Source organism: Alternaria novae-zelandiae, assembly GCF_023758075.1.
Source record: "Alternaria novae-zelandiae strain BMP 2774 chromosome Unknown scaffold_28, whole genome shotgun sequence".
In the NCBI taxonomy this organism is placed as follows: Eukaryota; Fungi; Ascomycota; class Dothideomycetes; order Pleosporales; family Pleosporaceae; genus Alternaria; species Alternaria novae-zelandiae.
The window spans coordinates 279,502-291,011 of NW_026056988.1; the positions used below are offsets into that span (position 1 = coordinate 279,502).

Here is an 11,510-nt window from a genome sequence, read left to right on the forward strand (position 1 = left end):
TTGGTATCAAGACCATCGGAGGCCGTTGGGCAATGCAGAATTCGATTTGAGAGATATTGTGGAGGCTACACCTTTCGTTTCGAATTGGGCATGAGCTACGGAAGCGGCACAAGCTTGTCTACCCACCAAAGATTTGGTACATCGATCTTATTTATTATTATCACGCGTTGTGTCTGTATCGTACAGAGGAAGGGCATCAGCCAAATCACTTGGCTCGCCGCCATCCGATCTTCGTCGGATCCTACACCTACGCATTTTCTCGATGAACCTTCTGCTCCTTCTCCCCCAGCGGCCCCTCTACACCTGGATGAACACTCTTCCTCCTCTTTTCATCTCTCTGCTGCCGACTCTGATCGAGGCTCTGCGCAAACTTCGAATTGGCTCTGATCTGCGGACCTTTCCAGTACACGATGTAGATGGGAAGGGTGACCAGGAAAGCAAGGCAGGCTAGGATAGTTGAAGCGTATTGTAACGGTCGACCAGGGATATTCGAGTAAAGCGGTGTGGAGTATAGAGAAGCGATACCGGCGAGGGCATCACGAGCGAGATCGTTGCCACCGGTTGCCGAGGAGGCGTAGGGGCCGTATGCGGCGGTTTGGTAGTCGATTGAAGACTGGTAGATTGCATACTGGGAAGTATTAGCCACTGAACACCACATGAAAGGCTCCAAAACTTACATTCGCCATGCCAACCATTGCCGAGAAGATCATCGGCGCGATCCAAGGAATACCATAGTCTGGGCCAAGTGACGTCCAAGCAAACCCAAACAAGCCTATAGTCTCCAGCGGAGCGAGGAACAGTAACCACCAAAGTCGGGCCTCCGGTTCGACTGATCCTGGATTCTGTCGTCGTTTCTTCCGGAAACTGATGATCGACGGCATGTACGAAGCGTAAGCCAGGAAGTAACTGATCAAGATGGGAAGGAAGGCTAGACCTGCGCCAACGACGCCAAAGCCCCATTGTTCGTAGACGGGACCAAAAGACTCCAGGAATGTGAAGATCAGGGCGTCGCTGAAACCACTGAGGAGTGAGAGCCATAGAACGATTGGTTCGGTGAAGAACATGTAGAAAGGTCTATCTTATCATTAGCATCGAAGCCATCAAGCCTTGAAGCCGTTACACACCTCCAGAAGATAGTGCCGACCTCTTTGAAGCTCATCTTATGGCCACCTCGGATCTCATTTGGGCCATAGATATTCGGGTCTTCACCTGTCTTACGTCGTCTCTTCGCCTCACGGTCCAATAGGATTGTCGAGCGAGTCTCGGGGTTGCAGACAAAGTGAACGAGCTGGACGAAGCCTCCGATGATGAGCTGGACCCAGAATATCCACTCGACCGACTTGTACCTAGAGAGCTAAGTCAATAATTGCTAGCGAAACTTGCCAATGATGTACTCACCTTTCTACGAACGCTCCGATGATGGCACCAACAACAGACCCACCAACGGATGATAGCACTAGGAAAGCGACAGCAAACTCTTGTTCATCCGGCTCCCACATATCGGCGAGTACACCAAGTGTGACCGAGCCGCCAGCCGTTGATAAGCCTCCGAGCGTCCGGACCACCACGTATGTCGCATAGTTCTTTGACAAAGCAGCTGGTATTTGCCAGAGATTGACAAGGAAAAGACTGAGTTGCTGGATGGGCCACCGTCCATACTCTTCTGACCAGGGAGCCCAAAGCTCGCAGCCGATACCGTAGGCGATCAAGAACGCTGCCTGTGGTACGCGAGCTGCTTGTTCGCTGACGCCATGGTGTTCAGACACGGCGCTGACGGCATGCGAGTACATGGACGCATTCGTGTTGATGCTGATCTGAATAAAGAAGACGACGATGAGGATCTGCCTATCGTGGAATCATTGTCAGCGCCGTACATTGAACATTGCAACACGGAGAGAGCGATCGCGAGGAGGTCGTAAGCCCATGATAGGCTCTCATGATGCTCCGCCACAATGGTCGGGTCTCACGGCAAAGCGGCATCCAGACAAGAGACATAAGCTCAACTCACCATTTGCGCCAAGTTGGGAACGAGTAACCAAGCTTGTCCCAAGCATCACTGTCTTGTAGCTCGACTTTGTCGCCTGTGATTATTCGGTCCGTCTTCTCCTGCTCAAGTTCTGTGCCTTCGCCATAGTTGGGGTCGCGCTCTGTGTCAGGCACAGCTGTCGGCTTGCCATCGTCTACAGTAGCCATGTCGAAGTCCGCACGCACGTAGGAGGATGAGTGCGAGAAAGAGGTGTGAAAAGTGGAAAACGAAGAAGTGTACGAGATATACTTCACACCATCTCGCCCGCAGTGCATACGCCTCTTCGCCTTTCGCTCACCCTCTACGCGACATCAGGCTGCCCGTTACTCCGTGCCTCTGATGTCAATAGGCGGCTGGTTACATCTTCGGTAAGCTTACTCCGCCAATGTGAGGCTTGTCATTTTGAGCCAAGGCATACACAGCCGTGGCAGCCAAGAGTAATCAACTGATCGCGGGGTAAATAAGGGTGCATCGACCGATGATGGGGAATGCGATGTGCGTGATGTTTCCCATGTTTGGTCGATGCGGGTGTTGGGCCAAGAGAAGGAATGAGGCATGGCGTCATAGGCGTTCTATACGCTGCGGTTACGCGGCGTCGACCAGGAAGTCAGATCCTGCTCATACAGTCGATATATGCAGAGTACCTGGCACGGAGTTTGACGCCGGTTTGCGTGATGTCATGCACCCAAGCAGTTATTTAGGAGATGAGTGTGAAAGGATGTCGACACGTGGTGGACGGGCATACGAATGGACGGCAGGCGCGCTAGGCGCACGCGACCTGGCAACGCCGACCAGAGAGTGGTAATCCGCGGCATAGATGGGTAAAACCCGACATGTACCTCATGGTGATCGGATTACTATTAGGAGCACTTTTGCGACCGACTATCGTCCACCAGCTGTGCCATATTTACCGTTGCCGTGTCTGACTACCTCCCCTGCGGGCTCAACAGCAGCGCCGTTATCGCATCAACACACGCATAGAACTTTTGTCCCACCTCTGGCTGAGCGAGGTATGCTGAAGTCTTCTCCTTAATCAGATCTTCGTGACTCCACTCCTCCAGTGGCACATCTTCCAACCCCGTCACATCAAACCGAAAGTACTTCATCCAATTGCGCTCCATCAACGCAGCATGTTCGGCTTCGAATCTATCACCCCACGATCTTGCTTCAGCCTTCCTATCCTCAACGCTATTCGCCATCTCGGGAATCTCATTTTTGCGGTTCAGGCCGACGCCCGTACCGACTGAGACAATGATCATCATGTCGTTCGCATATCGGAACAGCTTCCTGCATTCATACAGGATGTCGCGGACTGGATTGTTCTTTGTAGTCCCATGGTCAACGAGACCCTTTTGAATCACGAAGCGTTGCGGTACGCCTGGCTCGGATTGCACATATCGTGGGGCCGCCGAGGTCGCCTTCATCGCTTGCCATATGGGCATGTTGGGTTCCAAGTCCGGTCCAGTTATGCGCCGTGTTTGGTAAGATCGGATAAGGGCAGCTTTGTTCGTGCCTTCAATTCGTTAGTGAATTTTACTACGCTTCTCACTCCAGTACGTGCCGATATCCATTTGTGTCGTAATTGCGAAACTTTATCGAGTCAGTATGTACGTCGCGGATGAATAGGCTTTACTCACACGTCGCCCGAGTCGGGCCGTCCATCTAGGAGTACTTCGTCCGGGTTGCCTAGCTCCTGCTGAACCACGCTCTTGATTTCGTTCTCTAACGCGCTGTCGTCAGGCTTCTGTATCTGTGCATGAGGGTCGAGATATCTGAAGTAGGCCCTTTTATTGTCGAACACTTGCTTCGCGATCTGTTTGTAAGCTTCTCTTGCTCTGTGGGCTTGCATGCGCAGTCGACATAGCATGATGGCTATTATACCGCCAAGAGAACTACCACCTGTCAAGTCAAAAATCTGGTGGCTGTCTAAGCGCTGCCCAACTTTGACGCAGATCGCGTTGACCAGCGATTCAACTAAAAGGAGAGCAGATAAGCCCCGGATACCGTCACCGTCAATGGAAAGCAGAATCTTCGTCTCTCTCGTTCTCGAAAGGATGGCTGGTAGAGGTGCTGCTTGGTTTGGTGTCGGATCACGTAAGGCGGGATCGATGTACTGCGAAGATGGGCGCATATTGTTTTCAGGAGCTGCTTGAACAGTGGGAGTCGATTCTGGCGGTATTTGGGTGGCGCCAGTTGGCGCCGCAGCTTGAAATGCGTACGGGGAAGCATACACGGTTGCTGTCGTTGCTGACGAAGGCGTACTATGATCGCGTGGCGAGCCGGGAACAGCATTCTCAACTACCGTTGACGGTGAAGGTGTCATGAGACCTGCTACCGTAGTATGGGTGACAATCGGTTGTGATGGAGCCTGGCCGTATATGGGAGCTAGTGATGGAGGCCCTGTAGCAGAGGGAGGTGGAGACGGCCATGGAATGTATCCAGAGTAAGGATCCCGGATAAGTCGCAACTCTGCTTCTTCTGCAACGCGTCGGACATCCGGATCTTGAGCTTTGCTTCGATACGTTAGTCTCACTACGGGTGATATCTGGAGAAGACGCGCGACGTACTACTTCACGTAGCTGACGTCCCAAGGCTCCCAGCGACCGGACAACAAGAACTGTATCGAGGAAGGAAAGGCGGAGTCATGAAAGTAGTGTGTGCCCTCTACCGCCGAGTAGCGGACACAGCTGAAGTCCACCGGAGTCCACGACATGCTGTTGTATAGTGGTTATAGCGCGTACCAGTGGCCAAACCGGTAGACGGAGAGCTGGAATTGAGGCAGCACTCAGCCTTGTACTGGCAATCTAGTGAGAGCAGCGGTGGATCAGACGGCAGTCCTAAGAAACATGCGGTAAGCCACTAGCTGCCGCTGGGAGCTAGACCGTTAATCAGGATGAAGTCGCTTCTGAGAAGGGCTATTGTATAGCCAATCGCTACGCGACAAACGGCCCGCCTGCAAGGTATGCTCTGCGCCAGCTCGTCAAAATATGCTGCTATGCGTAGCGCTTCAGCGAGAATGCGGCCGCGTTTGACCGGCCAGGCGAGGCCCTGTACGGGCAACGTGTATGGACGAGGCCGCTCGGCAATTGGGCAGTTTGATGGATCTGTGAGACAAGGGCTTTGTGATACCCGGCCCATTCCTGCGTGTGCGTTCGTCACGAAAAACTCCCATCGCAGAGGCGATCGGATCGATCGCCAGGCTCAAAGTATACTGATAAGGGAAGATCTCGGGTCAAGGGTGTATGCAACTGCTGAACATCGCGACTGCCTAGGTGAAGACGGGCGATTCGCTAGCGGCTAGTGCATGACCATCGCTGGATTGGTCCACGCCCGCGGCCCGCAGCGTTCCGCTTGCTCGGCTCTCCCCCTCAACAGCTTTTCACTCTTCAGCCACACAGAACCCTTTCGCGACACGAATAGATTTGGACAGCATCTTGCGGCGTTGAGCTTAAACTTGAACTTTCCCGAAAGAGTTGGCGTGAACGACTGCACGGTGACGGCGTATTCGAATAAAGAACCTGGTCCCACCTGAGCAACGTTGGGGAAACCACTACAAACACCATTCGTCCAGAATAGACATGGAGTCAGGACAGAATCCACTCGGCACACTTTCAATCCTGGCAGTGGAACTGCGCGAGGCCATCTGGTCATATGCACTCACCGACACCACGATCGTGTACCATGCAATTACCGAAACGGTGCCAATCCCATTGCTCGGCTGTTCCAAAGCGATTCGTGAGGAAGCCATATCTACAATACTCCGAGAGCGAAGCGTCACGTTCCAGACGCATGCTGCACTATCGGGCTTGCTCACGAATCACAAGAGCCAGCAAACAACAGACACGGTCAAGGATGCGATAGCCCCACAGAGTCCAGCTAGATTGCCGAAGAAGATCAGGTTGAAACTGTTCTCGGAGAACCAGAAACTGTTCAAATGTACCGAGAGCAATTGGCTGGAGTATACAGAGGAGGAGCCGAAACTTGCAAGGGAACTTGATGGTTGGCGGGAAGCGCTGCTTCAATATCCTATTACACATCTCACAACAATAGTCATGGACTGTAATTCCAGTCCCACATACCATGGCGGACCGGGCTATGCACTTCCGTGCATGAGTACGTTCGTAAAGCGTGTAGCGACGCGAATTCGCATGGTGTCAAAGGGAAGATGCCAAATTTTACTAGTCGCACCGCCAGGCACCGTGAAACAGCTCATCTGGCACGCTGGTTCAGCCTCCTTTCTGAGGAGCTGGACGCCAACCGATGACGGGTGGTCTGCAAGGAAGATTCAAGAAGCGCTCGACAAAACGGTCGTTGCGAATCCGTCAACACCCACACAGAGGAGCAGAAAGCGACGACGGACTACGGCAACGATTGAGTAATTTCTGTCAACATAGAGTAAACTTTTGTACATATTGTGAAAATCTTCACGTTCCTTATTATGACTTATTACTCACATACGAAGTTACTGGCACCATTGCAGGCTTATGAAGTGCGGTAGTATGCATTACTCAGGGCAAAAAACATCGTCACGAGTTTCCCCCCGAATTGACCTTCATGGCCAGTTTGCGAAAGCCCATCCGAAGCAAAAAAAGAATGCATGAGATGCTCTCCAGCGGGGAATTGAACCCCGGTCTCCCGCGAGTTGTCTGTGAAGATGACAAGCGGAAATACTGACCACTATACTACTGAAGATTGAGCAACCGAGATGGTTGAGTAGGTGATTCGATGGGAAGCGTTGAAATTACAAATATCATAGACCATATGTTGCGCACAGCGCAGCGAACGCTGCGGCGCCGACTTGCTGCGTCAATAGGCAAAAGTTCTGCGTGCTGAATGCCCAGGTGTGGGCGGCTAGCCAGCTCTGGAGGGGCTATTTTAGCTACGGCACATGGCATGCGAATAGACTAATGCTGCTTACATAAGCTGCTGCAATTATCTAGGATCCATTTACATTCTTTTCGAATTGGTATACTTGAATACTAAAGCTTGGCCCAAGACCATGGTACGCACTAGTTGGCACTATGCTCAGACGTAAAGCCCCGCTTGAATCAAACTTGGCTGTATTATGTGTACGGACCAGAAGTGGGTTCTGTTCTGCCGCGCCCTGCTGTCACTCTCCTCTTTGATTGAGACCTTCCGCCCGGGCTCATCCTAAAAAGGCCATGTACGCATAGCTCACGTTGCATATACTGCCTCACTAGACATATGTCATGTTTACGTATTTATACAGTAAGTCACAGTTAGTCTCCACAGGCATGGAACTGCGACTTTTTGTTGTGTTGAAAGTACACCCAGAAGGCTTTGTGCATGTAAGCGATCTGCCGTCACGAACATGCAACATGTGGATGAGACCAGGGAAACATCCATAGAACCATACCCATCACTGGGACAACGTACACACCGGCATTGAGACGGCACCAGGATTTGGTTTTCGAAGCATATTCATTTCTCGCCGAGTCGATTCGTCGTGAAGACTCTAGCTTTATTCGTTCATGCAACCCATGCTCATTTTCTTTCATGAGCTCCGAATCCCACAGAAGATGATGAACCGAATGAAGTAAAACTCCGAACCAATTCACATGCACCACGCTCTTCAGTATCTCATGATCTATGCCTCGGTGGCAGCGGCCTGAGCCTTGGCACCCCTGGCCTTGGTGGGCTTGGACTCCTTGACGGGCTTCTGGCTCTTGCGGATGGCGGAGGCCTTAGCAACGGCGTCCTGGCGGAGGTCGGGGCGGTAGTTGCGCTTGGTGGTGGAGTTGACGATGGCGGAGTATGTCCTACGTTGGTCAGCGAGCGGTCCTTTGATATGCAGTATCGGCGCAGTCGAGCGAGGACAGCCGTGACTTGGAGAAGACGTACTTGCGGGTGGACCTGCTGGGGCCGAAGGTGGTGGTCTGGATGGCAGATGCGGGCTGGTGGTGCTTGTCGGCCTTCTTGATGAGAAGAGTGACACCACCCTCGGGGCCGGGGATAACACCGATAGCCTATTCCAACGTTGTCAATACCGTGTCCTGTGTTGGTTCGCATGTGCGCGCGGCGCATTCGTGGTTCGTGGTAGTCGTACCTTGTTGGCAATGGAGCCCTCGTTCTGAGCAGAATTAGTCAATTATCCCCAAGAATACAACATCCACACATACCTTGCGGCTGTACACGTTCCTCAGGTTAAGAGGATCGCGCGAGAACTGGATACCGTTCGCCCTCTTGACGAGCGTGGAGCTGCGTCCCTCTGCCATATGTCAACCCCAGTCCCTCCCCAATGCGCGTCCCAGTCTTTCACTCACTGGTAACCTCCCAGGCAAGATCGTGCGAGATAGTGGTGGCCATTGTGTCTGTATGGAATGTGGATACGGACGATGTCGATTGCTTGACGTTGGGAAAGTTCGCCAATATTGAATCGAGGGCCCTCGTCTGCATTACCGCATGCGCTTAGTGCGTGTTTCGGGGATGGATCAACGTGCGTGCCGACGCCAAGAGCGGAGCGGAAGTGACGATGCATGAACGCGACGTGAGGCGGTGCAGCCGAGCGTTCTTGTCCGCGACTCCGTGGTTACAAACCATCGTTGTCTTGCATCAACCTCCCCTAATGCCTTGGCTTCAGAGGCCCTCATCTACACACTACCGCTGAATCTACTTCACATCCGTTTCTTTTGTATTCATCACCAACTCCTTTGTCGCGCCGAGCAGCTCCCTCCCGCACTCCCGAAGACCTCCGCTCTGTCGCATACGCTATAGACCTCTCGCGCAGCCTCGGAAGCAATCTTCATCATGGCCTACATCCTCTACTCCGTCTCGCTCTTCGTTCTGGTGATTGCGACAGGTATGTTGCCTTAGTGAACACCTCATGCGCCACACTGACACTGCGCAGCTGCCTATTTCACCCGGCACCGCTGGATACACCTTCTGCCTATCCCCGGACCCATCTACACGCGCCTCCCATCCTCGTTCCGCGACGACATCGAAGCCGGCCTTTCGTCCTCAGCGTTTGACCTGAGTGGGAACGTGGAAGCCGGCGACTCGCGCCAAGGCTTGGACGACGCGGGGAAGAAGGAGGTTATGCGCATTATGAAGAGACGCGGCTGCGACTTCGACGAGGCACGCAGAATATACATGCAGGAGAGGTTCAAGAAGAACAACATTGGAGCCGATGGGATACCCCGCGACCCCAAGTTTGTCAGCTTCTCATAATTGCAACGACTGGGTTCAATGGCGGTTTTCATTTACAGGGCTCTTTCGTAATTCTTTCTTTTGTATGGGGTTTGGACACATTACTACATTTCCTTTGTTGCCTTCAGTGGCCTATCTCTGTCTGACATGCTCTTGGCGGGTATCTTTCTGCGAGTACGGATTTGGACGCCAGATATCCTGTGTCCTCTATTCTTCCGAGTTCTGCGTCTTTCTTTCGCTGACCTTTCAGCGCCTTTTCAAATACACTTTTGATGTTTTCCCTTAATCGACTCGAAGCCTGGCGAATACCATGCCTCCCCATCGTGACGCCATCGTCTCATGCTGCTTCATGTCGATCAAAGGCCATGACTTCCGCGATTTCTGCGGACGGCTATTATACCGACAGGCCTGGTCCCCTGGCTCGCTGAAGTACTGGTTCTAGCATCTTGGAGACTGCTCAAGCTACAACGCCCATATTCAACGTGATTGTCATTGATCCCTTCGCGTCTCTTCTCTCTACCTCGGTGCCTGAGCGTAGCCGGGAGGCCCTCCGAAACCTGGGGGACCGCCGAAGGCTGGCGGTGGGCCGTTGAAGCCGGGCGGAGGAGGGAAGAAGTTCGTCGGAGCGCCGCTTGGTGGGCGAGCAGGCAAGCCAGATGGGGGTGGTGGAAGACCTGGATGGCCAACCGGAGCTGCGGAAGGAGGTCGGCCATAGCCTCCAGGGCCGTTGGGAGCGTAACCAGGAGGTCCGCCGGGAGGTCCGCCAGGGGGTCCATATCCTGCTCCAGGTCCGCTTGGTGCGCCGGGCATGCCACGTCCATCCATGCCCATGGCTGGTCCACTCGGTGCAGCACCTGGTGGAAGTTGGAAAAGATGTGCGGGCAGAGGTTGCACAGCAGGCGCAACTCCGTGGGCCTTGGCCTGTTTCGCGAGCATACGCTCCGCTTCGTCTCCGTGCCGCTCACCCTTTCCGTCTTTCTTGTATGCGTATTGAACCGTGATCTGCTTGCTCATGATGTACTGGTTGTGCATGCTCGCGATAGCCGCATCTGAGGATTCGAAGTCGCCGTAGGAGATGAACCCGTATCCCTTGGATGCTTGCGTGATGTCGTCGCGCGCGACCTTTGGCGCATTCACCAACGGCCCGAAGCGGCCAAATGTATCGTACAGTGTCTTTTCATCCACTCCAGGGTCCAGGTTACCAATGAACAGCTCTGCGCCAATCTCAACATTCTTCTGCTTATCTGCGGACGCCTTGTTAACACGTATCCGGCTTCCGTATAGCGCGACGTTGTTCATGATCTTGGGCGCGTAATCTGCTTCTGCTTCCGTGTGGAACTCTACGAAACCGAACCCTTGATGTTGGCCGTTGACGCGATCGACGGGCATGTTGACATTTCGTACTCGGCCGGCGTTGAGCATCAGCTCGTGAAGAATGCGGGGCGTGATGCGCTCATGGAGGTTTCCGACGTAGACTGTGGCTTCTTTATTCTGTTCCCTGCGCGTTCGTGAGTCCATGTTCACTACTTGTTCGCTACTCGGAATGCTGCAACTTACCAGTGACGCGCACTCGGGGCAGACATGTTGAAGGGCTGCTGTCTATAGGCTGGAAACTCTGGATCCTGGGTCGCAATAGAAATCCGGACGATTTAGTTGGGGTCGTGAGGCGTCGTGAATGGGGATTGGTGTTCAGGAACGAAGTGAAGGCGTCTCGAAGATATTGGAGCTCCAGTCTGAGCTTGCGCTAACACGCATGCGGCTAATCCCAAAACTTTGAGCTTTACGCATCATCGCAACTTCGTTCTCTGGGCCCGCCTTCACCCAATACCGCGTACAACTCGACCACCTCAACCCCAGGCCGACTGCATACTCAACATGTACCAGTTGTCAGAAGAGTCCAAGGTACGTCAATACGCCAAGTACAATCAGACCGGGCTTCCGTTGACCCCATACAGGAGCGCATCGCGCGCATCATCGATGTCTCCCGCGTCGCTATTCACTACGGCTACCTGCCTTTGATCCTATACCTCGGATACTCCCGAAGCGAGCCTAAGCCTTCTCTCATCCGGTGAGTACACCGCCTATTCCCGCCGTTCCTATACCAGCACGAGGTTCTTCTTCACAATGGGAAAGAACTTCGCCGGCTGTGGAAGTCTGCCTGGCGACTTTCGAAGACTGGAAGCAGACTGTAAAAAGGAGATTGTCGTATTGTTCCTACAAGATTACACTAAGGTCATAATGGGCCAGCCCGGCAGTGTCAGTGGAAGACCAAGGCATCTACGGGGATTATGGTCTTTCCGCTCTTCGAGTCGCTCGC

At 53.3% G+C, this 11,510-nt stretch overlaps 5 protein-coding genes and 1 non-coding gene across 6 annotated transcripts; 1 reads left to right on the plus strand and 5 right to left on the minus strand.

Annotated features, from left to right (window-relative positions):
• Window positions 1–247: 247 nt before the first annotated feature.
• J4E88_010082 (uncharacterized protein) lies at window positions 248–2,193 on the minus strand (the record flags this gene model as incomplete). Its single annotated transcript, XM_049403678.1, has 5 exons — window positions 248–628; window positions 678–1,074; window positions 1,125–1,346; window positions 1,399–1,845; window positions 2,009–2,193. 5 exons carry the CDS (start codon window positions 2,191–2,193, stop codon window positions 248–250), a joined length of 1,632 nt encoding a protein of 543 aa, XP_049250607.1.
• A 759-nt stretch (window positions 2,194–2,952) lies between these two features.
• Window positions 2,953–3,893, minus strand: J4E88_010083 (uncharacterized protein; the record flags this gene model as incomplete). The annotated part of the gene is made up of 4 exons (XM_049403679.1): window positions 2,953–3,539; window positions 3,564–3,616; window positions 3,664–3,850; window positions 3,887–3,893. 4 exons carry the CDS (start codon window positions 3,891–3,893, stop codon window positions 2,953–2,955), a joined length of 834 nt encoding a protein of 277 aa, XP_049250608.1.
• A 2,738-nt stretch (window positions 3,894–6,631) lies between these two features.
• On the minus strand, window positions 6,632–6,718 carry J4E88_010084. Its single transcript has one exon. It is a non-coding gene; the product is annotated as a tRNA-Asp (tRNA).
• A 916-nt stretch (window positions 6,719–7,634) lies between these two features.
• J4E88_010085 (uncharacterized protein) lies at window positions 7,635–8,353 on the minus strand (the record flags this gene model as incomplete). The annotated part of the gene is made up of 5 exons (XM_049403680.1): window positions 7,635–7,806; window positions 7,889–8,013; window positions 8,094–8,117; window positions 8,167–8,255; window positions 8,311–8,353. The coding sequence occupies 5 exons, from the start codon at window positions 8,351–8,353 to the stop codon at window positions 7,635–7,637; spliced, it is 453 nt and encodes a 150-aa protein (XP_049250609.1).
• A 441-nt stretch (window positions 8,354–8,794) lies between these two features.
• Window positions 8,795–9,214, plus strand: J4E88_010086 (uncharacterized protein; the record flags this gene model as incomplete). The annotated part of the gene is made up of 2 exons (XM_049403681.1): window positions 8,795–8,846; window positions 8,895–9,214. The coding sequence occupies 2 exons, from the start codon at window positions 8,795–8,797 to the stop codon at window positions 9,212–9,214; spliced, it is 372 nt and encodes a 123-aa protein (XP_049250610.1).
• A 495-nt stretch (window positions 9,215–9,709) lies between these two features.
• J4E88_010087 (uncharacterized protein) lies at window positions 9,710–10,776 on the minus strand (the record flags this gene model as incomplete). The annotated part of the gene is made up of 2 exons (XM_049403682.1): window positions 9,710–10,691; window positions 10,751–10,776. 2 exons carry the CDS (start codon window positions 10,774–10,776, stop codon window positions 9,710–9,712), a joined length of 1,008 nt encoding a protein of 335 aa, XP_049250611.1.
• Window positions 10,777–11,510: the final 734 nt, after the last annotated feature.